This window comes from Oryx dammah, unplaced genomic scaffold (genome assembly GCF_014754425.2).
Source record: "Oryx dammah isolate SB20612 unplaced genomic scaffold, SCBI_Odam_1.1 HiC_scaffold_2, whole genome shotgun sequence".
In the NCBI taxonomy this organism is placed as follows: domain Eukaryota; kingdom Metazoa; phylum Chordata; class Mammalia; order Artiodactyla; family Bovidae; genus Oryx; species Oryx dammah.
Window position 1 is genome coordinate 43,736,733 of NW_024070186.1, and position 27,921 is coordinate 43,764,653.

The window sequence follows — 27,921 nt, forward strand, 5'->3', positions numbered from 1 at the left end:
TGGTGATCATCATTCTAAATGGTGAGAAGGTTGTTCTCTAAGCTGTTATTAAATCATTAAATAGTCATTAAATAGTTTGCCTGAGGCCAAGATATAGTTCTTGAACTAGTGCCTAGGAGCCAGTGTCCTCTAGTATTCTAATCTTCCTCCATTCAAATGACAACTGTATTTAGTTGTTTATGGGAATCACTCATCTTTTCCCTCTGGGTGGTTAGGTGTGAGAAGAACAAGGATGGACTGAAGGAAGTTTTTTTTTTTTTTTTTAAGTTCCTAGAGGCTCTAATTGTGAAACGAAAAAGAAGTAACCTTAAGTTTCCACACACACCTTTTCCCTTTGTTCTATTTAGGTTACTGAGAGTTTTGGTGTGATGGATATGCCATCTCTAGTCTGAAAAGCATTCAGCAGTGGTTCAGCAATGTCTGTATTGCTTTATTGGGGCTGAGGCTTGTTTATTACAAGGAACTCTGTGTCTGGCAGTACAGTTGGACATCTCTGTAAACTCAGTTTGGGGGCTGACTGGCTGTTTTCATCCTTCTGTGAGTTGTGGTGTTTACAGCCAAAGCATGGCACGCTGGCCAGTCTCTAGACAATGTGAGAGACCCTATGGTGATGATTACCTCGTGGCCACTTAGAGAAGCAGCCCCCACGTGGGTAAGAAGGGCTGCTGCTGCTGCTGAAGTACTTCAAGCTGCTGAAGTACTCCCATTTCACACGGGAAGGAGTCTCTTCAGCATCACAAAGCATAAACCTTTCCCCCTCCACATCGTCCATAAAATCTTGTACAGGCAGGGAGGAAAACCCACAGCTGCCAGCCCTAAATGCGGTTATTAGCACAAAGCAGGATTTGTCCGCACTGCCGGACATTTTGTCCTAGATTAGTCTTTGTTGTGGAGACTGTTCTATACATTGTAGCACCCCAGGCTCCTGTCCACCAGCTGCCGGTAGCACAGCCTCACATCAGCCTTGATAACCAGGAATGTCTCCAGAGGTTACCTGATGCCCTCATCCGCCATGGGCATTGCGCTGTAAAGGTTACTCTTTAACTGTTGGGAAATCCAAGTGACACGTGTAAAAGCCAAAGCCTGGAATTAGAGCTAAATTAAGTTTTGTTTTGCAAGATTAAAAAAAAAAAAAACTTGACTAAGTACTGCTGTACTTTATGTAACTCTTGAAAAATAAAGGTTTTATTTAAATTAGCTCAATGACATCATCATTTGAGCTTTCACATGGAAATTAGTAGTTGTGGTTTCAGAATGTAAATTTACATTTGGAGCTGTGACTTTGAGCTTTACCTGCACTTTGGGATCTGAAAACCAGCAAACAAACAATGCCCGGGGTCCATCCTAGACTGGTTGGTTTCCTCAGAATCTTTGGAGGTGGCAGAAGTAATTTAAATATGCAACTGGTTTAAAATTTGATTCTTTTTTAATTTCGTAAATTTTTTTTTCAAAGTTAGCAGGAAACTTAACTCCTCAGTTTAAGAAAAGGAAATTATAACATTTCTGAATACTTTCTTTTAACTTGCTGTTCTGGGTATTTCCTGATTTCTTTCTAGCAGCCTTGAACCAAATCATCTAAGTTTCAAAGTATATTTTTTTGAAAAGAGGTTTCAATTGCCATTACCCTGCTGCTTGGCCTCCCCCTCCCCTCTCCAGGGGATCACAGAGTCTGGGGCCAACCCCTCCTCCCCCTCCCCCTCACAAGTCACACTGTAACTCCAAGAGCTACCCTTAGGTGAAGTGAGGTGACAGAACGAGAGATGCTGTGTCAGGGACCCACTGAAAGTCAGAAGGCCTTGGTTGGACTTCTGTCTACACCGAATGCTAGGTCTTTTATTTGGCAAGTTGGGGACCTTGCTGAGACTCCACATACTTACTGGAATCCCCTTCAAAATTATATGCATGGTGCCACATGAGATCCTTTATGTCCGTGTATCTTGCTAAATTCTGTAGAAATGTGACAGTGTTGTCTCTGTTTTAATGTCACTGGGCCAGGAGGGATATTCTGGCTGACATAGTCAGAAGGTTTTCTGTCTTAGAAGCTTTGGAAAAGTCCAAAAGCATCCTAGTAAGTAAATCCTGAGATTTCTTTCTTAGATTATTATTTCAGGCTAGAGCTGTGGTTGAAAACATGTGTGCCATCTTTTTAGTGGAATGTTTGTAGATGATCAGATTTGAGATATAGTGGTTATACTACTTTTTAATGTATACATTCACCATTATGATACCACTGTTTCTTCATTTGTTTACTCTCTACTTCTAAAAATTTCTGGCATAATAATATTTTCATCTTATTATTCTATTACTGCCTTAAACTTACATTCAGTCTTGACTGTAAAAGGCAACCAAGCCATCTGTGTCCACCTATGTAATTGTGTGTTTATGTTCTTTATATTTTTAAAAATCATTGACAATCTATGTTTATCACAGTGTTTTATAATACATTTTGACTTGCCTCTTAACTTAAAGAGGAAATACTTTGAAGTTTTGTCTCTTTTTTTTTCCCTCAGAGCCACCAACCCGTCTTTCAAGGAAGTTTTGTCCCGAATCGAGTCCCACGAAGACTGTAGGAACCTACCCATGATCTCGTTTCTCATTCTTCCCATGCAGAGGGTGACCCGCCTTCCCCTGCTGATGGATGTAAGATGGGACCTGGTGTCTTTTTCCTCTGTCGATAGCTGTTGCTGCAACACATCTGTGATTAAGAAAACTATTCTTCTTCTGCTTAAATTATATCCCTTCTATGAAATTTCCCAATTCAGTGAAAAGGTGCTGTTTGGTTAGACAGTCCCACATGGGAAACTGTCTTCAATTTATGCTTGTGTGTTCACTCTAAAGTAAAGTTAGATTACAACCCTCATTTAACATTTTTTGAAATGGGAAGAATATTGACTTCTTGAAGTCAGGAGTCCTGAATTCCTTTGCGGCTGAAACACCAGGCGTGAGACCTGGGCATGTCGTTCGTCTCTTTGGGCCTCAATTTCCTCTGCCGGGCCACTAGGGTCCCTTTCCCTGTCACATTCCCAGCTGCTGCCTTTGAGCTCAGTTGCTTCAGTCACGTTCGACTCTTTGCAACCCCACGGACGTAACCCACCAGGTTCCTCTGCTTGTGAGATTCTCCAGGCAAGAATACTGGAGTGGGTTGCCATGCCCTCCTCCAGGCGGTGTGGCCAACCCAAGGATTGAACCCATATCTCTTCTTGCATTGGGAGACAGCTTGTTTACTGCTAGTGCCACCTGGGATGCCCCAAGCTGCTGAAGTGCTCCCCTTTCACACGGGAAGGAGTCTCTTCAGCATCACAAGACATAAACCTGCCCTATTGCATTGCTCAGAATGAATGGGGAAAATCCAGACATCTGATCTTGTCGTAGGGAGCATTCATGAAGAAAACACGTATTTGTTTTTGAGCAGTGCAGGACGTGACTGTGGGAAGAGCAGAGATGGACTGGTGGGAAGCACAGCTGGGAGGACAGCCAGGCAGTGACCAGGATGGCTGCACACTGGCTGGGTTGAAACCACAGTGGCAGCCACAAGAGAATGGGGTGCCCTGATGTGACTTCCACCCAGCTAGTGTGCCAATAAGTGCCTTTTTTTTTTTTAAATAAAATTGAACTATAGTTGATTTATGATATTGTGTTAGTTTCAGGTGTATAGCAAAGTGATTCAGATATAGTATGTGTATATATTTTTTCAGATTATTTTCCATTATAGGTTATTATATTTACTTTGTTATACAGTAACTCTTTGTTCCTTATCTACTTTATATGTAGTAGTTTGTATCTGTTAATCCCAAACTCCTAATTTATCCCTCCCCTGCTTTCCTTTCCCCTTTGGTAACTTTAAGTTTGTTTTTTGTGTCTGTGAGGTTTTTCTTTTATCTGTAGATTCATTTGTATTGTTTTTTGGATTCCACATATGTGATATCATATAATATTTATCTTCCTCTGTCAGACTTACTTCACTTAGTATGATAATCTCTAGGTCTATCCATGTTGCTGCAAATGGCATTATTTCATCCTTTTTATGGCTAATACTCCATTACATATACGTACCACGTCTTAAATCAGTTGTCTGTTGATTGTCATTTGGGCGGCTTCCATGTCTTAGCTATTGTAAACAGTGCTGCTATGAATATCAGGTTGCATGTATCTTTTTGAATTAGAGTTTTTGGTTTTCCCCTGTATATGCCCAGGAGTGGGATTGCTGGATCATATGATAGTTCAAAGAGTATCTTTTCGATCAACTTAAAATACCTTGGCATAGTTCTGCTTTAAATTTGGATGATAATATAACGTCAGTTTTGACGTGCTTGCTTTTTAAAAGTCAAAATACAGGATAAAAATATAGCAAAAATTATGATTGCCTAACATTACAAAATAAATTCCATTTTCTCTATCCCATTATAAATTCAAAGAAGCACTGAGATTTAGAAACTAGTAAAAAGGTGGGATTATGGTCACTTTCTTGGCCCAGCCGCACAGTGTTGAGGAAGCTCAGCTGTCTTTTCAGAATTCACAGCACCTGCTGCTCTCCTAGGCCACCTCAGTCTACTAGTCTACTACCTGTACACCCAGCCTCGTCCATCTTGTGTGATTTAGGGACTTCTCTCCTTGTAAATATTGGGGAAACTTGCAGTTTTGCAAATCCATCTCTGATTTATATTTATTATGTCTATCACACAGAGTCTAAAAAGAAATGATACTTTTTAGGGTCAGAGACTCTTTTGAAGTTGTAGATTAAGCTGTAGTCATTCTTCTAGAAAGAATGACTCCCTGGTGTGTACAGAATTTTACATAAAATTGAAGTGTACAAAAGAAACTATGACCTGCTCCCAGAAATGAAAACTAATATTTTTCAAACTGCTTTTGTACTCATTAGTGGGTCATGAAATTGACCTTGAATCATGAGTAGTGTTTTTAGAAAATGGATATAGAGTAGAACACACAGTATATGATATATACATTGTTCATGAGATTAAATATTATTTCATAAAAACTTTCATTTCGTGTGCATGTGTACTAGTTGCAGTGTAAAAGTCTTTCTTACAGTGGGGTCATAGTCGAAAACATTTTGAGTACATCAATATAAAACCACCAGTGGTCCAGTCTGTACTTCTTACATATCACACATAATATTCCTGACACCTGACTTTCAGATTCATAGGCTTGGTGTTCCTCTGCATGTAAGCTGGTTTCTGGTATCTTCCCCTTCTGCTAAATGCCTGTTGCCCTCATCTGTGGTCTATGTGTGAGAATCTGGCCACCTGGGCAGAATCTAAACGTACTTAAAACAGGATCTCTTCGATTTTAGTTCATTTGGAGATTTAGTTAAACTTGTTGATTGAGGTTAACATTTTTAATAATTGAAATGGTTTTGTTGGCTTTGAACAGATATAGTTTCAAAAGTTATATATAATTCAGTATATCTTCAGTTGATGTCTTTTGAACTCAATTTTACCATCACAAAATTTGCAGTATAAGCATATCAAGAAAAAACCCAGCAGCCATTTTTTCTTGACTTTTATTCACATTATATCATCTGCAAATATAATAACCTCTAATAATGATGATGATATCAGGGATCATTGAAGTGATTTTGTCATTAAGTGAAGACCTACCATATGCACGTTATTCATAAAGAACTTTCCATGCATTATCATTTAACGTTTTTAACCTCCTTGTGGCTTTATAGGTGGCTTTATCTCAGTTTTACAGATGAGGTAACTGAGGCTTTTAGAAGCTTATATGGGAAGGTGACTTGCCCAAGGTCGAATAGCTCATAAGGAGCAGATCTAGAATTTGAAACCAGATTCACCCACCTCTGAAGTCTATCCTCTTATTAAATCATCCTCTGGATGAACATGGATCCTATGCTTTTAAAGACTATTTCCTATTTTAATGTCGTCTTTATACTCATCCATAGTATTGTGTTCAGAATTGTTAAGTTTGCTATGAGTAAGAGTATATGACTGGACATTGGTTTTATTTTACTTAAAAGAATAAATCAGCTGATTTTGTTCTTCTTTTATTTCATTGCAGACTATCTGTCAAAAGACTCCTAAGGACTCTCCTAAATATGAAGTCTGCAAAAGAGCCTTAAAGGAAGTGAGCAAGGTAACTGTTGAGTAGCTTATCAGATGGTAAAACACTCAGATCCCTCCGAAGAGAACCTGTCTGGATTTGATGCTAAAAACAGGTTGATTCTCACAGCCGTTTGTGCACCATTCTTTAAGTAGTTGAAAAACAAAATTATGTTTTCTATACTCAAAGTGGTATTTTTACTATTTCAGACAGTCTTAAGGGCCTTTAGAGACCTCTTTTTCTTTTGGTGTCTGAATAGCTGTTTATTCATTCTCTCATTCATGAAATATGTATTGCACATCCACTACAGTGCCAGGGACAATGCCAGCCCCTGAAAATGTGAGGGTGAGTAAGACATGTGTGGTTACTGCCCTCATGGAATGTGCTGTATAAAGGGGAAGGCAGACATGAAATAAGAGTTACAACAAAGGATGGTGAGTGACATGAGAGGAAGAACACAGAAATGTTGAAGCTGAAACCTGGAGCAAGGGCAGCCTTGAGCCAGGGACTGGGGAGGGGTGTTTCAAGAACATGCAAAGACTCAAAGACTTGTTTGTAGAATTTCAACTAGAATGTTCTTCATGTGACTAGGGCCCAGACCAGGAGAGAGAGCACAGAGGATCCATGTTAAGGAATTGTGAACCTTATCTTAGGATGCTGTGGAAGCTACAGATTCATGTGCTGAGAAGTTGACAGTGAGAATGGGCCCCAGGGGTGAAGCCTCTATAGTTGCTTAGGTTACAGATGACTGGAGCCTATACTGATATGATACTAGAAGGCAAAGAACCAAACCTGCAACACTGGAGAGGTAGGTGTGGAGGTGACTTGGGTGGGTATATTTATGGACATGAGCCAAGGAAAATCGTCCCTGTCTTGGGCAACTAGATGGATGCTCTTATTTCCACAGTATGAGCATAGGGAGAAGCTGATGATTCCATTGTGGGTGTGTTGGAATTGAGATTCCTATAGAATATCCAAGTCAGGAGCTCAGTGGAGGGATTTGAACTGGAGACATGGGTTTGTGGATCATCAGTATGGATATGATTTTTGAAGCTGGGGGAGTGGATGAAAAGTACGCAGGAGTGTGTAGAGTAAGAAGAGTGTTGAGGTTCAGCCATGAAGAACACCAAGCTTCATCTTGTGTAGGGAAAAGGAAAGAGCAGAGGAAACTTGAAAAACACCAGAAGTACTAAAGTAGGAAAGTGCAAGTCGCTCAGTCATGTCCGACTCTTTGAGACCCCATGGACTACACAGTCCATGGAATTCTCCAGGCCGAAATTCTGGAGTGGGTAGGCTTTTCCTTCTCCAGGGCATCTTCCCAACCCAGGAATTGAACCCAGGTCTCCCACATTGCAGGTGGATTCTTTACCAGCTGAGCCACAAGGGAAGCCCAAAAATACTGGAGTGGGTAGCCTGTCCCTTCTCCAGTGGATCTTCCTGATCCAGGAATTGAACTGGGGTCTCCTGCATTGCACGTAGATTCTTTACCAACTGAGCTATCAGGGAAGCCCTCTAATGGTCTGGCAAATGGCATGTAATTTGGTGGAAGGAAGGGCAGCCCCATTGGCTGTTCCGGAATGACAAAGTGAGATAATGATCGATGCATTCACCGGGTGTATTTATTATCAGGTGAGTTGTGTCCTTGCAGGGCAGGTGTGGAAGCCAGATTGAAGCATGGTGAGGAATGAGTGGATGATGAGACTGTGCAGCCAGTGAGTGTAGCTGTTTCAACCATTGGGCTGTGAGGGTAAAATGAGTTGAAAGAGAAGCTTTAGTTGAAAGGGAAGTGAGGGAGGGTCTTCTTTTGTTTAAAGATCAGAAAATTGTGGGTATGTTTAAATGCTAATAGGAATAGTTCGCTGAGAAAAAGCAGCTGAAGGTTTGAGAATCAGTGAGGATATGAGATGACCTAGACCCAGGAGAGCAAAGCTCATGATCACAGAAGCATCCTAAGCATCTCTAAGCTGCCTTGAGTTTTATGCATCTTTGTGATACTTGACTATGAAGCACTTTCTTTCAATCAACTTTATCAATTGAACTTTATATTGAATTTTATTGTTTCAACTTTCTTTTTAAAATATTTTTATGTGGACCATTTTAAAAGTCTTTATTGAATTTGTTGCATTATTGCTTCTTTTTTATGTTTGGGGTTCTTGACCCCAAGGCTTGTGGGATCTTAGTTCCCTGTCCAAGGATTGAACCTGCACCCCATGCTTTGGAAGGCAAAGAAAGACTCCACCACTGGACCACTAGAGAAGTCCCTCAGTCAACTTTAAACTGACTCCATTTTATTTATCCTCATCCTTGCCAATAATTACTACAAAATCATGAGTTTTATAAGCTAGTTGTTCATTTTTCTAACACATTTTTATACTAAAAATTAGTTTATCTGTGTCGTGGCCCATTTGGTCTGCTAGAACAAAGTACCACAAACTGATTGGTTTATAAACAGCAAATTTCTTTCTCAGTTCTGGAGGCTGGAAGTCTAAAATCAGGGAACCAGCAGAGTTGCCTGGGATCCCTCTTCCAGCCAGGTTGCAGACGTCTCATAGCCTTGACAAAGCAGAAGGTAGCAAGGCGGCTCTTTGGGGCCTCTTGTATAAAGCACAATCCCATTCATGAGGGCTCTATCCCATGACTTCTGAGCAACTCCCAAAGGTCCCCACTTCCTAGTACCATCATCTTTGGGAGTTAAGATTTCAATATGTATTTTGGGAGGATGTGAACATTTAAACCATAGTGATCTGCCAACCACTTGAATGCATCTCTTGCTCCATCAGAGAAGGGAATGCACATAACCCACTTTGCGAAACACTAAGAAACTTCACCTGACAGGTATGAAGTTGCCTATGGTCTTACTGCCCGTGGATTTCTCCTCCAGAACCCCAAATCCTGTAGTGGATGGGGATCTTTAGGAGCACCTACTTGGAGAAGTTGAGTCTTGGATATGAAAGAGATTGTCAGGTTCTGTTTGGTTGTAACTGAGAAGCTGGAAAAAAAATTCACACAGAAGAAAGAGGAAGGTAGCAGTGACTGAATTGAATTAGGAATGATACCTAATTTTTTTCGAGACTTTTACGTCCCAGTTTGAGTAGACTGCTATGTTCCTTTAGGCATCTCTGTTTCACTTGATTTGGCACTGGTGCTTTTAGGGCAGGCTGGCAAAAATTAATTGTCTTACCTTGATACAGGGCTTCCCAGGTGACCGTAGTGGTAAAGAATCTGCCTGCCAATGCAAGAGACTTAACAGACGTGGGTTTGAATCCTGGGTTGGGAAGATCCCTTGGAGGAGAACATGAGAACCCACTCCAGTGTTCTTGCCTGGAGGATCCCATGGGCAGAGGAGCTGGTGGGCTACAGTCTGTGGGTCGCACAGTGTCAGACACGACTGAAGCAACTAAGCATGCACTACCTTGATACTTTCTATAGGAAAGACCCTCTGTGAAGAAAATTGCTCTTCGAGTGACCTAAACAAGTGTTTTCTCTAGGACAGCATTTTTCTCTCTTGCGTAGGAGTTGTGAACATCAGGGTTATAACCTCAGTCTCCAAGTGTTGTAGGAAACTGAGGACATCAGTACTGCCAGCTCAAGGATTCATCTTCTTTTTCATTTGTGCAAGTTACCGATGGGTGTTTATAGATGGGAAAACAATGTCAGTATTCTTAACAAAGAGATTGTGCACATAGAGGGTTTATGGTTCGAAATCAAAATGCACTTTCACTTGCTTACTCTTTCTGAAATGAGAGAAGCTGAGAGTTCCCCGTACTTACTTTACAGTGAAATTTTGTGTTTGAGGCCCAAATTTTTAGAAGCAGATTCCACCTAAGGCCCTTGGGCAAGTCTCTCTAAATAGTTATTCATTCTTGGGGAAAAATGAGTAATATATTTTTTGGTGATTAAAATGCTAATGAAATGTATTTGCATAAGTACAAATAATACTTCAGTGAAATTGTTCATGTGTATTGATGAAATGATGGTGACAATTTTTCTGAATTGGGGCATTTGGAGAGACTTATTAACTTAGTCAAAACAACCCGAAAACAAGATGTTTCTATCAAGTGAAATATGTATGTACTTTCTGATTTTCTGCTCCTATGCGGGAGGTGGAGCTGCAAGGAGGGAAATTTCCTAGGAGCCTGATAGTTCAGCTGGTGTAGAGCTGTCTGTGTCTAAGGAATGGTGGTCAAGAGATGGTTTCTGATGCCAGTGAAGTCTCCCCTGCTGTTGTCTTCTATTTACTCTCCCACAGAAAGAGAATAACTGCTTTAACTCACACCTCATAAAAATTCTACTTCTATTTGGAGATAGTATTAAGTTCTAAGCTCTTCTGCTAGTGGCAGAAGAGCGAAGTCCTCTTGAATCTTTTCCTGTAACTTACTGCTTCAGCTGTTTACAAAGAGGTAGATATCTGTTAACATGAAAAGATCTGTAAGCTGTATTGTTAAGTGAAGAACATGAAGTTGCAGAACAAATAGCATAATGACATCTAGATAATAAAATGCGTTTATATACATTTGTGTGTCAGAAATAGTATTTAGAATCACACTCAAACTTTCAACTGTAGTTGCTGATGGTGAAGAGACAGGAGTGTGGCAGGGAGGAATTAATGGTTGGTTTTGTTTTTTTTTTTTTTACTCTTTAAGAATTGCTCTGAAAGAATGTATGTAAAGTTTACAAAGGTACATTTTTAAAAGTAGTAAGTGCCCATTACAGAAAATTTGAAAGTTTGAAATAAGAGAAAACAAAATGTATTAGTAATCTTGTTGAAGGTAATGACTGTTGTCATTTTATGGTGTGTGCTTCCAGTGAATGTAAATGTACATTTAAACATGGATTCATGCGGTGCCCATTTCATTTACTGTTCTAAATAGTGCTGCATGGCCTTGCATAAATGACTGTGCTCCTCTGATGATTTCTGTTGTAAAGTTTTCAGAAGTGGGTTTATTGAGGGGAGAAAGCTTGGTATGTTTTAAGGGCCCCCAAGTACCTGTAAGAAAAATTGTCCCTGTGTCCATGACAACCGGAAGTATTTCTAAGTATCTTATCTTTCTCCACACTCCCCAACATCTAATATTCTTTTCATCTTTGTGAATTTGACAAATTGAAAATATTTGGTTTTTATTTATACTTCATTAGAGAGATTGAGGTTTTTTCCCCATATAAGTTTTTCCTAAAGCAAAAAATTTAGTGAACTAAATTTAATAAAGCTTTGACAGATGTTGAAGGAAGGCACAGTTTCAATATGCAGAGGCTGATTTTACGGAAAATACGAGAGCACACATATCCAAATTAGTGCTTGTCCCTTAAAATAGTCACTAAACAGAGTCCACTGAGGATACCATTGCTTGAGATGCTTGGGGAACGTTTTTGTTTTTAATATGCCTTCAGAAGTGGTGGCTGATGAACTTGATATTTGGAAGTTTAGGAAATAAAGATGAATTTATTTTCCATTTTCCCTTTCATTTTAAAATGGGATAAAGGAATTGTCCCCCCCCATTTTTTTTTTTTTTTTACCTTTTGGAAAATTTTTCATTATTAGTTTGCCACCATTTCCCACCTGAAGAGTAAAAAATTAACATTTATCCTTGTACTTTGAGGAAGAGGAACGTTGATCAAGAGAATACACTACATAGATACATGAGCAAGTCTGAGACCATTTTCCAATGAGAAATTCTAGAGCTGTGCTCTTCTCAGGGCTGGCGACTTCCCAGCACAAGAACAGCGGTGCAATTTCTTGCTCAAATGATCCTGAAAACACTTGTAGAGTTGCACTACCCAGGACAGAAGCTAATAGCCAATTGTTGTTTAGTCACTGAGTCACGTTCAACTCTTTTCGACCCCATGGACTGTATCATGCCAGGCTCCTCTGTCCTCCATTATCTCCTGGAGGCTGCTCAAATTCATGTCCACTGAGTTGGCGATGCTAGGTAACCACCTCATCCTCTGCTACTCCCTTCTCCTTTTGCCTTCAGTCTTTCCCAGCATCAGGGTCTTTTCCAATGAGTTTGTCCCCCAACCTTTTTTTCCCCCAAACTTATTTGTTTTTAATTGAATGAAAATTGCTTCACAATATTGTGTTGGCTTCTGCCATACATCAGCATGCATCAGCCATAGGTATACATGTGTCCCCTCAATTCCCTCCCACCTCCCATCCTTTCTCACCCCTCTAGGTTGTTAAAAGCCCTGGTTTGAGTTCCTTGAGTCATACAGCAAGTTCCCATTGGTTACCTATTTTATACAGAGTAGGGTATATGCTTCTGTACTTTCTCCATTTGTCCTACCCTCACCTTCCTCCTCCTAACCCGTGTCCATAAGTCTGTTCTCTGTGTCTGTATCTCCACTGTTGTCCCATAAATAGGTTCATCAGTACTGTCTTTCTAGATTCCATATATATGAGTAATATATGGTATTTGTTTTTCTGACTTATTTCACTCTGTATAATAGGCTGTAGGTTCTTCCATCTCATTAGAACTGACTCAGATGGATTCATTTTTTATGGCTAAGTAATATTCTATTGTATACATGTACCAAATTCTTTATCCATTCATCTGATGTTGGATATCTAGGTGGCTACCCTGTCTTAGCTATTATATAAATAGTGCTGCAGTGAACATTAGGGTACATGTGCCTTTTTCAATTTTGGTTTCCTCAGGGTATATGCCCACTAGTGGGATTGCTGGATCATATGGTAGTTCTACTCCCAGTTTTTTGAGGACTCTCCGTACTATCTTCCATAGTGGCTGTATCAATTTACATTCCCACCAACATTGCAAAATGGTTCCCTTTTCTCCATACCCTCTCCAGCATTTATTGTTTGTAGACTTTTTGACGATGGCCATTTTGACTGATGTGAGGTGATACCTCATTGTAGTTTTGATTTGCATTTGATGTTGAGCATCTTTTCATATGTTTGTTAGACATTTGTAAGTCTTCTTTGGAGAAATGTCTGTTTAGGTCTTCTCCCCACTTTTTGATTGAGTTTTTCTGATATTCAGTTGTAGGAGCTGCTTATATATTTTGGAAATCAATCCTTTGTCAGTTATTTCATTTGCTAGTATTTTCTCCCATTCTAAGGGCTGTCTTTTCACCTTGTTTGTAGTTTTCTTTGCTGTGCAAAAGCTTTTAAGCTTAATTAGGTTCCACTTGTTTATTTTTGTTTTTATTTCCAGTATTCTAAGAGGTGGGTAATAGGTGCTATGTTTTATATTATACATTGTTCTGCCTATGTTTTTCTCTAAAAGTTTTATATTTTCTGGTCTTATATTTAGGTCTTAATTTATTTTGAGTTTCTCTTTGTGTATAGGGTTAGGAAGTGTTCTGATTTCAATCTTTTACACGTAGCTGTCCAGTTTCCCCAGCACCACTTATTGAAGAGACTGTCATTTCCCCATTTTATATTCTTCCCTCTCAAAGGTTTATCTCTGGGCTGTCTGTCTTGTTCCATTGGTCTATATGTCCCTCCCCTTTGTAAAGTACTTGTAAATGATCTCTGAAAGCAGTTTATGCATTGTTGTTCAGTTGTGTCCTACTGTTTGCAACCCCGTGTACTGCAGCAGGCCAGACTTCCTGTCCTTCACTATCTCCAAGAGTTTTCTCAAACTCATGTCCATTGAGTTGATGATGCCATCCAACCATCTCATCCTCTGTTGCCCCTTGTCCTCCTGCCACCAATCTTTCCCAGCATCAGGGGCTTTTCCAATGAGTCAGCTCTTTGCATCAGGTGGCCAAAGTATTGGAGCTTTACCTTTAGCATCAGTCCTTCTGATGAATATTCAGGACTGATTTCCTTTAGGATTGACTGTTTGATCTCCTTGGATTCCAAGGGACTCTCAAGAATCTTCTCCAGCATCGCAGTTCAAAAGCATCAATTCTTTGGCGCTCAGCCTTCTTTATGGTCCAACTCTCACATCCGTACATGATACTGGGAAAAGTATAGCTTTGACTAGACAAACCTTTGTCAGCAAAGTGACGTTTCTGCTTTTAATACACTGTTTAGGTTTGTCGTAGCTTTTCTTCCAAGGAGCAAGTGTCTTTTCATTTCATGGCTGCAGTCACCATGGCAGTGATTTTGGAGCCCAAGAAAGTAAAGTCTGTTGCTGTTTTCACTTTTTCCCCATCTATTTGCCATAAGGTGATGGGACTGGATTCCATAATCTTAGTTTTTTGAATGTTGAGTTTCAAGCCAGCTTTTTTCACTCTCGTCTTTCACTTTCATCAAGAGGCTCTTTAGTTCTTCACACTCTGCCATAAGATTGGTGTCATCTGCATATTTGAGGCTATTGATATTTTTCCTGGCAATCTTGATGCCAGCTTGTGCTTCATCCAGCCTGGCATTTTGCATGATGTACTCTGCATAGAGGTTAAATAAGCAGGGTGAGAATATACCGCCTTGACATACTGGTTTCCTGATTTGGAACCAGTCTTTTGTTCCATGTCTAGTTCTAACTGTTGCTTCCTGACCTGCATACAGGTTTTTCAGGAGGCAGGTAAGGTAATCTGGTATTCCCATCTCTTTAAGAATCCTTAAAGTTTACTCATTAACATTTGCTATTTGCTGAGTACTCCTTGTGTCTTAGGCACTGGGCCAGGCACTTAACTAACAGATATGGACATTTCAGTCCGTTCTCCAGTCTTTTAAGAAAAGTAATACCCAAGATGAGATCGGAAAGACAAATAGAGTGGTATACATCTAGATAAGGAGGAGTCAGTTGGACAGAGTGGGGTGAAGGTAATTCAGGTGGAGGGAAACACTTCAAAAGTGTGAAGGATGTGGGAGAGTGAGGGCTTTTGGTCAGAAATTCAGTAGCACTGAGGCCCAAGAAAGAAGTAAGATCGGGTAAGTAGGTGCCAGATCCTGGTCTTGGTGAGATTTTAATTCTGGAAATTTCAAAGAGCCTTTTAAAGATTTCAAGCTGAGGAGTTTCATGATCAGATTTGAACTTGTAGAGACTAAACATGTTTTTCTGGAGGTTACAGCATTAAGGAGATACTATGAACTGTTTGGATAGAGGACAAAGGAGAGGGAGGCGCCTGAGTGGTGAGGGCCTAGCATTTTGACTTGGGGAAATGGATTGTGCTGGGGTCAGTCACTGACCTAGAGAACATGGGGCTGGGATGGGAGAGATGAAGGTGGTGCTCAGGTTTGGGCATTCCCACATTTTGAGTTTCAGACGGCAGTGGTGCATCTGAGAAGAGATACCATCCAGGTCGCTGGAGGTAGAGCTTGGGGAACAGACCACGTTGGAAGTCTGGGAGCACAGATTTGGGTACTACAAATAAAATAAATCTTTAAAATGTCCCAAGCAGCTCAGCTATTTATCTGTCTGAATCCTTTTAGGATATTTTAACTGCAGGTTGCCCCTAAGCCCAGCCAGAATGCTTTCGGCTCTGAGCTTTCCGAGTTCTCTTCTTTGGTCTTTGTTGAGGTGTGCAGGCTTTCCTCGTTGCAGCACATGGCATCTCTAGTTGTGTGCAGGCTCAGTAGTTACTGTGAGCGGGCACTCTAGTTGCCCCAAGGCATGTAGGGTCTTAGTTGCCCGACCAGGGATCGGACCTGTGTCCCCTGTATTGGAAGGCAGATTCTTTGGACCACCAGGGAAGTCCCTCGGCTCCTAGCTTTGATCAGGTGGACCATCAGTCCCTGCATCAGTAAACTCTTCATACCACTGGGACCTAAAGATATGCTGGAACTGAAGATAGGCATACCCTTTAAGCCCAGAATATCTGTGAAGTGACTGGAAATTGTCCAAGCGTCCATCAATTGGGGAAGGAATAGGTGCGCTGTGAAAGCACATGTGCTCACAGCCTATATTGCCTCCTGTCACTGCTCTGCTGAAAGCCTGCTGGTGGCTTCTGTTCGCACTTAGAATACAGCCCACATGCCGAAAGAACCTGCATGCTTTGACCCCGGCTGGTCCTTCAGTTTCCTCCTGTGCCATTTTCCTGTGTCAGGATCTTACTTTCTGAGGCACACAGCGATCTGCTTCTGATGCTCACTCTGCCTGGACCAGTGCTGTCCCTTGACTGTGCGCTACAAGTACCTTTGTTCCTTTGGTGCAGCTCAGAGGGACTCTAAGGAGAGGCCCCCGACTCTCTCCCCACCTTCTTCCTCCCTGGACCCCTGCCCCCCAGCCTTTTCCTTAAGATTTCAGTCTCTGATTATTGTGCCTGCCCTTCTTTTATGACAATCGGGATTGTATGTCTCTTAAATGTTGCAACCCTAGCACCTGACACATACCAGGTACAAAATAAACTTGCTTTTCAGTGAATGTGATAAGGAGAAATATCGTCGAGTGAAAAAATTAAGTCACAGACAAGCATTGGGTGATCCATTTACAAAAACAAAATAAGTTTTACACATTATATGTATGTACTTATATGTTCATATAATCATGGGAAAAAGAGGAAGTGGGTGAAAGTGAAAGTGAAGTCGCTCAGTCATGTCCGACTCTTTGCGACCCATGGACTGTAGCCCACCAAGCTCCTCCATCCATGGGATTCTCCAGGCAAGAATACAGGAGTGGGTTGCCATTTCCTTCTCCAGGGGATCTTTCTTGTTTCCAGTTACCTCCATGAAGTAGGATTAGGTCAGAGCCTTTTATGGCCTGTTTTGTTTACTTACGTGTTAACATTTCTTTTTATAGTGGGAGCTATTTAATAAAGCACCAATATTAAAGTAAATCTAATCAGAATTTCTAGCTTCTGTTTTTAACAATCACACTGTCTTTATGGCCAATGATCCTTGTTATGGGCATGTGTTACAGATTTTTTACTTAGTGAGAAATTAACAATACAAAATTTCTTTTGGTTTAGGTCAGCAAACTAATAATTATATATTAGGTACAATATAAAGGAGAAACTCTTGGGTGGATCCTCTGTGCTCAATACTCTACCCACAGAACACTTCACTTCTGATACTTGTGGTCACCAAATGTGTGCAGGCTTTCCCCACACTGAGCAACTCTGCCCTGCCAGCGGGGTGGCTTGTGCATGCGTGCGTGCTAAATCGCTTCAGTCGTGTCCGACTCTGTGTGGCCCCATGGACTGTGTGGCCTGCCAGGCTCCTCTGTCCATGGATTCTCCAGGCAAGAATACTGGAGTGGGCTGCCGTGCCCTCCTCCAGGGGACCTCCCCGGCTCAAGGATCCAGTGCGTGTCGCTTATGTCTGCCTGCACTGGCAGGCAGGTTCTTTACCACTACTGCCACCTGGGAAGCCCACATGGCTTACTCTGTTCAGTTCAGTTTCACTCCTCCTGGAGATAGCCCATCCCACAGGATTAGGACTCGGCCCACCAGGCCACACCCCAGACTTCACTCTCGTCACTCTTCACAAGTCCAGGGTGTTACCTGTGCTTCCGACCCACTGGCTAGAGATCAGAAGTTCCCACTACCCAGCCCCTGCTTAGGTTTGATTAATTTGCTCGAGGGGCTCATAGAACTCAGGAAAACAGTTTACTTACTAGATTAGCAGTTTTGTTACAAAGGATGCTACCGAATATGAGTGAACAGCCAGAGGAAGAGATAGGGTGAGGTCCAGAAGGGTCCCAAGCTCCGGATGTCCTATCCTCAGAGTTTGAGATGGCCGTCTTCTTACCAACCCAGAAATTCTTCCATTCCGAAATTCAGCGGTTTTCATGGCGGCTTCCTTACATGGGCATGATTTATTAAACCACTGCTCAGTAGTGATCAAGTCATATCTAGCCCCTCTTCCCTCCCTGGAGGTCAGGTGGTAGGCCTGAAAGTTCCAGTCTTTTCTCTAATTATTTGAATGGCTCCCCTGGCAACCAACCCCATCTTTAGGGGCTTTCCGAAAGTTGCCGCATTAATATAAATTCAGACAAGGTTGAAAGGGGCTTGTTATGAATAACAGAAGATACTCACTTCACTTTTATGTCCTGGAGCTATTTCAGGAACTGGTAACAATACTAAATTATAGCCAAAGAAGCCCCCAAGGCTCTTATATAGGACATTACAAGGGGTTTTAGGAGCCATGTGCCAGAAACCGTGGATAAAAGACAAAATATCTGTTTCATTATAAATCACAGTGTCACAGCTACTCATCCAAGGACTATTAGTCCGTCTATTTGTAGATAACTCAGTAGTGCTAATTAAACTGCATTCCCCTCAGCTTGAAAAATCACTGACTATTAGGTTCCAACGGAAGGCTGTCGTCTTCCAGCATCCAGCTTACCCGTCACATGTTTTGAGCGTAGCATTCAGCTGAGAATTTGCCTTTGAAGTCCGGTATTGTGCCCTCAGCTGCTCTGATTTGAAGAGGAGAGAGAGAAGTGCAGCTTGCCCTGAGGTTGGTGGGGTTCCCATGGGTGAAGGCGAGGAGCAGGGGCAGAACGGACAGATTGGACCACGCAATGAACCTGCCTCGTGTTTGTGAAGCGTGCCATGTGGTAACATAACACGAGGCCGTCTGTCCCTGAAAATTCTCAGGACATTCTTCCTCTGTCTGCACATCCTAGTGACACCACTTCCCACTGGGTACAGAGTCTCAACTGTGAAGCTGTAAATTCTTGAACTGTCTGGAGTTTTCCGAAGTGCTAATTATTTCCTGCAAGATCTGCATTTGAAAGTGAGGTTTCTCTCCTTCACCTCTTAACCCTCTCTGATTATTCTGTTTCCAGTTGGTGCGACTCTGCAATGAAGGAGCCCGGAAGATGGAAAGGACGGAAATGATGTACACAATTAACTCCCAGCTGGAATTTAAAATTAAGGTACTCTCTCGTACTTCTTCATAAACAGATTTATTACTGCTTTTGTTGAAATCTTCAGTGAATAGGGAGATAGTGGAGAGTAACAAAGTGTGGAGGAATTTGCTTGTTAAAGCGGGGCCATAAATTGATTACACAGAGGCTGGCAGGCAGAGCGGCAGATACTTTGTTGTGGGTAATCCTGCTCTTGCTTATCCCAGTTAAAATGACCTTTCTCTAAACCACTGAGTTAGGTATTATCTAACTGCTGCTGCTGCTGCTGCTGCTAAGTCACTTCAGTCGTGTCCAACTCCAGAGACGGCAGCCCACCAGGCTCCCCCATCCCTGGGATTCTCCAGGCAAGAACACTGGAGTGGGTTGCCATTTCCTTCTCCAGTGCATGCAAGTGAAAAGTGAAAGGGAAGTCACTCAGTCGTGTCAGACTCTTAGCAACCTCATGGACTGCAGCCCACCAGGCTCCTCTAGAACTTTTTTTTCACTCCTCAGAAGAGATCAAACTTGAGGAGACATAGCAAAATGATAGAATTTTTAGACTGGAAAGGAGCTTTCTTTCCTATTCTCCAAAAAAATAAAAGTGAAAGTGTTGGTTGCTCAGTCGTGTGCAACTCTTAATTCCATGGACTGTATGGACTGTAGCCCAGCAGACCGCTCTGTCCATGGAATTTTCCAGGCAAGAATACTGGAGTGGGTGGCCATTCCCTTCTCCAGGGGATCTTCTCAACCCAGGGATTGAACCTGAGTCTCCTGCATTGTAGGTAGATTCTTTACTGCCTGAGCCAAAGTGTCCTGCAAAATAGTGGTATCCCATGAGCTGGACTAGGGTATTTCTCCTCAATCAAATAAGGGGGCTCCTTTCCCAGTTGGCAAAAAGGATTATTAGTGGATTATTCTTTTCACATTTGTTTTTCTTACATAGTTCTTTTTTTGCCTATGTGCTGCGTGTTGCTGCTTGTCTCTTACTGCTCAGGGGCAAATGACAGGATAAACAAAGAAGGAAATGACAAACAGGCTAGGCTGTTGTCAAGCCCTTTGTTGCTCACGGTTGAATCCTCAGTGGATGTGAGTGCTCATGGTCGTGATTTTATTTCTTTTGATGCCTCTTGAATTTAATTAAGCAGCTTAAAGTGACTGGTCATATTTTTTCATAGTGAACGGGTTCCTTATTTGTGTAGTGGAATTAGAGTGATGACGACTTTCTGCAGATAACTCTCTACTGTGTCATTTGGTTTGAGGGTCACTGATACACCCTTTTATAAATGAGGAAAATACAGTCCAGAGAATAATTAATTACTAATAGGGTCGTTTGACTTGTGGTGGCAGAATCAGGACTAGGGTCTAGATGTCCTGACTTGCAGATCAGTGTAAACTATTTCCTATGACATCCTGACTGTAGCATTTTAAATACAGAAACATGACCCATGATTTTTCTTAGAAGATGACGAGTACTCGCTAAAAACAACACACGCACTTCTGTTATAATGCCCTCTTCCTGTTATTGAGAGTTGAATCGAGTTCCCTGTGCTGTACAGTAGACTCGCATTAGTTAGCTATTTTATGCATAGTAGTGTATATATGTCAACTTCAGTCTCCCAGTTCATCCCACTCTCCCTTCAACCCTTGGTAACCATAAGTTTGTTCTCTATGTCTGTTTCTATTAGTGCTTTGCAAATAAGTTGATCTCTACCAGTATTCTAGATTCCACATATAAGCGATATTATACAGTATTTGTTTTTCTCTTTCTGACTTACTTCGCCCTGGATGACAGTCTCTAGGTTCATCCACGTTTCTACAAATGGCACTATTTCGTTCCTATTTTTGGCTGAGTAATATTCCATTGTATATATGTACCACATATTCTTTATCCATTCTTTGGTCAATGGACATTTAGGTTGCATCGTCAGTAATGCTGCAGTGAACATCAGGGTGCATGCATCCTTTCAAATTATGGTTTCTTCAAGGTATATGCCTAAAAATGGGATTACTGGTTCATATGGCAGATCTATTTTTATTTTTTCAGGAACCTCCATACTGTTCTCCATAGTGGCTGTATCAATCTACATTCCCACCAACAGTGTAGAAGGACTCTCTTTCCTGTACACCCTTTCCAGCATTTATTGTTTGTATAAATTTTGATGATGGCCATTCTGAGCAGTGTGAGGTAATACCTCATTGTAGTTTTTTTGTTTCTTTCTTTCTGACTGCTCTGGGTCTTCATTGCCATGTGTGAGCTTTGTGTAGTTGCAGTGTGTGGGAGCCACTCTTCATTGACGTGCATGGGCTTCTCATTTCGGTGGCTTCTCTTGTTGCAGATCACAGGCTGTAGGAGTGTGGGCTTTAGTAGCTGTGGCACACAGGCTCAGTAGTTGGAACACGTGGGCTCAGTATCAGTAGTTGTATCTCGCAAACTCTAGAGCACAGGATCAGTAGTAGTTGTGCATGGGCTCAGCTGTTCCCCAGCATGTGGAATCTTCCCAGATCAGGGATTGAACCTGTGTCCCCTGCACTGGCAGATGGATTCCTATCCACTGTACCACTAGGGAAGTCCTTCTTGTAGTTTTGATTTCTCTAATAATTAGTGATGTTGAGCATCTTTCCATGTGCTTGTTGGCCATCTCTATGTCTTCTTTGGAGAAAGCCACTGTCAATTTTAGATATACATTAGAAATTTATTTTTGCCAAGTGGATTATGAGGTGTCCATAAAACTCAATCTAAAAAATAAGACAAAACAAAAACTCAAACTATTTCAAGAATAAGAGTTTAAAAAACTTTTCTCCCCTTGTCCTCTAAACTAAGAATAGGCATAGGGTGGCACGTATATAATACTCTCATTGGTTTGTCCTATACAGTCTATGGCATGATTGCAGTGTTATCTTGTAATTATAGTCCTGTGGCAGGACCTAACCTGACTCTGATTATTTGTGACCTCTCGTGTTTGCTGGTGGGGATCCTCCTAAATTACTGAAGTAACCTTTCTGTCACCTTTTAAGTCTCAGCCATAGACTGATTTGACTTTGGAGGCTGACAACTATATGAACTCTTTTATTAGACACTTTTGAAATTTTAAGTTCAGCCATAATCTTTCATCATCCTTTGTTAAATCTTCAGGAAAATATGGATTGGCCAAAATGTTTGTTTTTTCCCACAAGATAGCTCTAATAATGCTTAGTTGTCTTTAACTTAATTCAAAACAACTTTGTTAGATTGTACTGTGACAGCTGTCACATCAGTGTGCATTTAGAAAAAAAAAAAACTTATCAAAATTGATGAATTTTTGTATAGCCATTTTAATATTGAAGATGGAAGAAAAAGCAACATTTTCTGCATATTATGGCTTATTATTTCAAGAAAGGTAAAAGTACGACTAAAATGCAAAAATAAAAAAAGATTGGTGCAATATATGGAGAAGGTGCTGTGACTGATTGAATATATCAGATGTGGTTTGTGAAGTTTCTTGCTGGATGGTAGACCAGTTGAAATTGATAGTGACCAAATCAAGACATTATTTGAGAACACTCTATGCTATACCACATGGGGGATAGCTGATATACACAAAATATCCAAGTCAAGCATTGAAAATCATTTACACCAGCTTGATTATATTAATTGCTTTGATGTTTGGGTTCCACATAAGTTAAAATGAAAAAAAACTTCTTGACCGTCTTTCTCCATGCAATTCTCTACTTAAACATAATGAAAATACCCCATTTTTGTGATGGGCGATGAAAAGTGAATACCGCACATAAATGGAAGAGATCACTGAACAAATGAAATGAACCACCACCAACTATACCAAAGGCTGATCTTCATTCAAAGAAGGTGATGATGTGTGTATGGTGGGATTGAATTGGCTCAGCTCTCTTATGCACTCCTTCCAGAAAACCAAAGGATTAATTCCAACAAGTACTGCTCCCAGTTAGAGCAACTGAAACCTTCACTCGACACAAAGTGCCCAGAATTAGTCAACAGAAAGCACATAATCTTTCATCAGGATAACGCAAGACCGCCTGTTTCTTTGATGACCAGGCAAAAACTGTTAGAACTTGGCTGGGAGGTTCTGGTTCATCTGCCATATTCACCAAACATTGCACCTTTGAATTTCCATCTATTTCATTCTTTACAACATTCTCTTAATGGAAAAAAATGTCAATTCTAGGCACTTAAAACAGTTCTTTGCCTAAAAAAATTAAAAGTTTTGGGAAGATGAAATTATGAAGTTGCCTGAAAAATGACAGATGATAGTGGAACAAAATGGTGAATATTCTGTTCAGTAAAGTTCTTGATGAAAACGAAAAATGTCTTTTATTTTTACTTTAAAACTGAATGAACTTTTTGGCCAAACAGAAAAGTATATATTGGTGAGCAGGCTTCTTAGAAACGTCCTTTATAAATTAAAAAAACAAAAATGAAATCCTTTCTTAGCCTTCAAATTTCCTCCCTTATATCCTCAATTTCCTTTAGCTATTTTTAATCATTATTCTCTGAAATGGATGACATTTGGTTGCACCACACTTACTAGAGTTATCTTTTGTGTGTCCAAGAACTTTTGCTTATTTTATGGATGTTGTGTTTTAAATCAGATTTTTGGCAGTAAGCATTTCTGGTAATTTAAAAAAAAAAAAAAGGAACTCTCAAGGGTAAGGATTATTCTGAGGCTTTGAGAGTTTTCCAGTTGGAAACTGTAAACTGAATAAAGAAAAGGCAATATGTAATTCCTTGAATATAGCCTTTTCTATGAGATGAAGATGGATTATTCTGGAAGAAGTCCATTTTCACAACCAGAAAGTGGCATGATGCTTTCAGGGACTAACTTCCATGAGGGAAACTACCATAAACTTTTAAGAATAGGTGTTCTTCAGAATACAGCTAAGTAGATAATCAACAGACATAACATACATTTGCAGGGATTTTTCTTTCTTTCCTTTTGAATAAAGTCTTTTTAATTCATGAATTGAACACAGACCTTTATATTCATTTCTTATTTTACATTTGTCTCTTTTGAAGTACAGTTATCAGTATTTTTTGGTATATTTACATTCTGATTTGTGGTATTTGAAATGGCTGCAATTGATACCAATAGATTTTATTTTGAGGTTTTTCAGTTTTAAGTGACTTATCAGTCGTCTTTTTCAAAAAGTTGAGAGTTAACGGAAGGGTGACAATTTTTGGTTGACCCAGTAACATTTTCTGACTGAGGTTTAGTTTTCATATAGACAAGTTGGTATTAATAGTTTTTTTATATTGGAAAATAAGTTGTTCCTTTTGGTTTTCTCTTGAAGAATGTGTTCTCTATGTTTTTACCATTATGTCCCTATTATATGAACTATTATAAAATAATGGTGTATCATTTGTTTGAATGTAAGCTTTATACTTTACTTTCAGTAATCCTAAAAAGACTTAACTTTAGCTTTGGGTACTGAGTGTTTCTCTCTTTGTAGCCTTTTCCTCTAGTCTCCTCTTCCCGGTGGTTGGTAAAAAGAGGTGAGCTGACAGCCTACGTGGAAGACACAGTGCTTTTCTCAAAAAGGACGTCCAAACAGCAAGTCTACTTCTTCCTTTTTAATGATGTGCTCATTATCACCAAGAAGAAGAGGTAAGCCTTTTTGTGGCATTGCCCTCTGTACATCCAGTTTTAAAACTGTCGTGCAAGCAACTATTGAAGGTGATCATCTTTTGAAAGCTTTTGAGATGTAAAAGTGTAAAGTTTCTACACAGGGAATCATACGAACATCTGTGCTTCATTTTCTTTAAATTACCTCGGCAGCAGATTCGAATTATCGGCATCATTGTTCTAGCCAACCGCTGCTGAGCTTTGATAGCCTGCAAACCTCTATGCTAAGCATTTCACACGTTTATGTCCTTGGAGTCTCTTGACATCCTAGGGAGGCAATGTATTATTCAATGGTATTATTCTCTGTCAGCATTTTTCACACTTCTGCTGTGGCACCTTTGTATGAAACTCGTTGCTGTGATTGAGAACAAGCTGAAGTACAACTCTAGTGCTTCTTGTAGCTTAATTTAAAATCCAGGGTTCTTAAAAATTGCTAGTCAAAAAAAGCTTCCCCACGATGGGGAAAATGTTGGTAATGCTCCAGTACTCCCCTCTTTGGGGAGGAAAGTCAGTCTCATGGTTGGCAGAGTGTTTTTCCTCTTGCTTTAGATTTCTGGTTGTGTAGTCAGGGCCTACTCGAGGGAAACTTCCAGGAGGACTACTGTACAAGCCTTTATTTCCTGACATTTGTTCTAACTGTCCCCACTCAAAACACATATACACACTCTCCTTGGCCCTTAGCGCTGCCTTTCTCTAGGGAGCATTTCCTTTTTTTTTTTTTTTAACTTTATTTATTTATTTATGCTGTGCTGGGTCTCATTGCGGCACAGGCTTTTCTCTGCTGCTGCTGCTGTCGCTTCAGTTGTGTCCAACTCTGTGCGACCCCATAGATGGCAGCCCGCCAGGCTCCCCCGTCCCTGGGATTCTCCAGGCAAGAACGCTGGAGTGGGTTGCCATTTCCTTCTCCAATGCATGAAAGTGAAAAGTCAAAGTGAAGTCGCTCAGTCGTGTCCGACTCTTTGCGATCCCGTGGACTGCAGCCTACCAGGCTCCTCCATCCATGGGATTTTCCAGGCAAGAGTACTGGAGTGGGGTGCCATTGCCTTCTCCGAGGCTTTTCTCTAGTTGTGGCCAATGAGAGCTACTCTCTAGTTGCAGTGTGCGGGCTTCTCATTGTGGTGGCTTCTCTTCTTGCAGAGCAGGGCTCTAGGGCATGCGGGCTTCAGTGGTTGCAGTGTGAGAGCTCAGTAGTTATGGTTCCCAGGCTCTAGAGCACAGGCTCAATAGATGTAGCCCACGGGCTTAGTGGCTTCTTGAAATGTCAGGTCTTCCCAGATCAGAGATCGAACCCATTATCTTGTGCATTGGCAGGTGGATTCTTTACCACTGATCCACTAGGGAAGCCCTAGGGAGCATTCTTTATTAAATGCACTCTACATAGATAGGATTATAAAATATCTTCTCGCTATTTCTCTGTAAATAGTCTATCTTTCCCAGAATATGACCTTAGAGTTAAAATATAAATCTGTGGGGTTTTTGTTTCTGTATATGAAGGTGATGAAGGTAGGCCGACTTGATGGCATATAATAAGAATAGCAATTGCTGGTTCACAGGGTACGGTTTAGACAAGATAAAGGGAATCACAGAATTCTCCAGGCAAGAATACTGGAGTAGGTTGCCATTCCCTTCTCCAGGGGATCTCCCCGGCCCAGGCATAGAACCTGGGTCTCCTGCATTGCAGGCAGATTCTTTACTGTCTGAGCCACCAGAGAAGCCCCATGGATGGAGGAGCCTGGTGGGCTACAGTCTGTAGGGGCGCAAAGAGTCGGGCACAACTGAGCGACTAAAAGGAATCATGGAAACAGGCTTCTAATGAATATATAAATTTAATGTCCAAATTATCATGATATATTTATTTGAATTCTCCTTTTTCAAACTGAATTGAAACAGAGGTTGAGCTTTTCTTTCTGCTCCTTCAAATCAGACTGTATTATGAATTACTTCAGCTGCTTGGTTGTCAACGTGACATGAAAATTTTGTGTGTTCTGCCCTGAAAAGCCATGTGTCTATGATGAGTACATTAAGATGCTGATGAGTATTTTTCATACTTAGGAAAACAGTGTTCCCATAACTTCAAGAAGAAATTATCTCTATTATCTGGGGCAGTTTAAAAAGTTCAAGTAGCTCAGTAAATTTTGTTTTACAGATTGGAGAGGAATTGTAATTTTTGTATTTTGTGTTTTGTTGTTGGTTTCCTATGAGATAGCTTATTTCTTTGGCTTTCTTCATGATGTTTTGTTTTTAGAGGAGGGTAATTATATATGAATCGTCAAATGCCAGAATTCTTGACTTTTAACATTTTCCATCTGTTGAAATATTTGCTCTGTCTCAATGGACCAAAAGCTTTAACCAAACTTTTGATTTTGATGATAAAAGATACACTGGCAGTACCAAGCCAATTTTAAATGTAAATGTAGTTTTAATTATGGTGATGAAAACATTCAGGGTATTTAAACCAGTATGGCACAACTTTTATCCTTGAACTTGCCTAAAACCCAATAAATACAGACTTCTCAAAGTTAGAATTCACTTATGTGCTGTTCTACTTAGCAGTGTGCTTTGCCCTCCATGGGAGATTTTACCATTTAATGTTGCACTGTGAGCTGTCCCACATTTATTTTCTTAGATATGTTTGAACTTCTTTGTCAATAAAAGAAAATCTTACAGCTTCAGCAGAGAGGGCAACCCTGAGTACCTAACTTTGCCTTTACCAAAATTGGGGTTTTCTTGCCCTTAACAATTAGCTCGTCCTATTTGTAAGGTGCTCTTGACTCCAAGAATAGCACTGGAGGTTCAAGTTGTTTATGACCTGAATTCGTGGTGAGGGAGACAAGCAGACCACAGAGGCTTGATAAACAGGCTTGGTTAAAAATGTACAGTATGCACAGCCGTATTTACATTATAGCTACAAGGAGGCAACTACAAATGCTTCGCATGCCAGAGGCAGCCACAGAGAAGATACAGCAGCTTTGAACGAAGCAGTATTTCAGGCTTGGCCACAAGGTCCAGATAAAAGATAACGAACTACCTGTGCCAGTGCTGTGGGGCTGATCCAGCTACCCACTACTGAATATATAATTTCAGGGTTCAGTCAGGGAGCTCCGCTGCTGGGTCTCCAGTGGTTTCTTAGCTTCAGGGAGGTTTCCCAGCTACTGGGAAGGACTGCTGGGGAGGACAGTTGCTGTTCCTCCTCCAATCCAGTCTGGCAGAGGGTTTATGCTGACGGGTGGGGTGTGTGGACGCCTTGGCTCTGCGGTGTGTGTACGTATCACTGCTGGTGCTTTCAGAGCGGCATGGTCCCTAGCTGCTGCTAGGACAGGAATCCTCACTCTTTTTTAGGATATCAAGAAGAACTTAAGTTTCCATTAGCTCTGGGCTACTTGTGAGTCACTATTAATAGTCTTTTGTGTCACATTTCAGAAGAATATGTGATCAGTTTGACTGCTGTGGATAAGAAAGTGTATTCTTGGTACCTGAAGCTTGGCTGCAGGTTGTCGGGTGCTTCCAGA

At 40.9% G+C, this 27,921-nt stretch overlaps 1 protein-coding gene across 2 annotated transcripts in view; it reads left to right on the forward strand.

Annotated features, from left to right (window-relative positions):
* Positions 1-27,921, forward strand: part of ARHGEF26 (Rho guanine nucleotide exchange factor 26) — a 141,249-nt gene that overhangs the window by 77,847 nt on the left and 35,481 nt on the right. For both annotated transcript variants that reach the window (XM_040247262.1, XM_040247269.1), the window contains 4 exons: positions 2,511-2,640; positions 6,040-6,114; positions 18,717-18,806; positions 24,240-24,394. In XM_040247262.1, the coding sequence (XP_040103196.1) occupies positions 2,511-2,640; positions 6,040-6,114; positions 18,717-18,806; positions 24,240-24,394 (450 nt within the window). The remainder of the gene's footprint in view (positions 1-2,510; positions 2,641-6,039; positions 6,115-18,716; positions 18,807-24,239; positions 24,395-27,921) is intronic.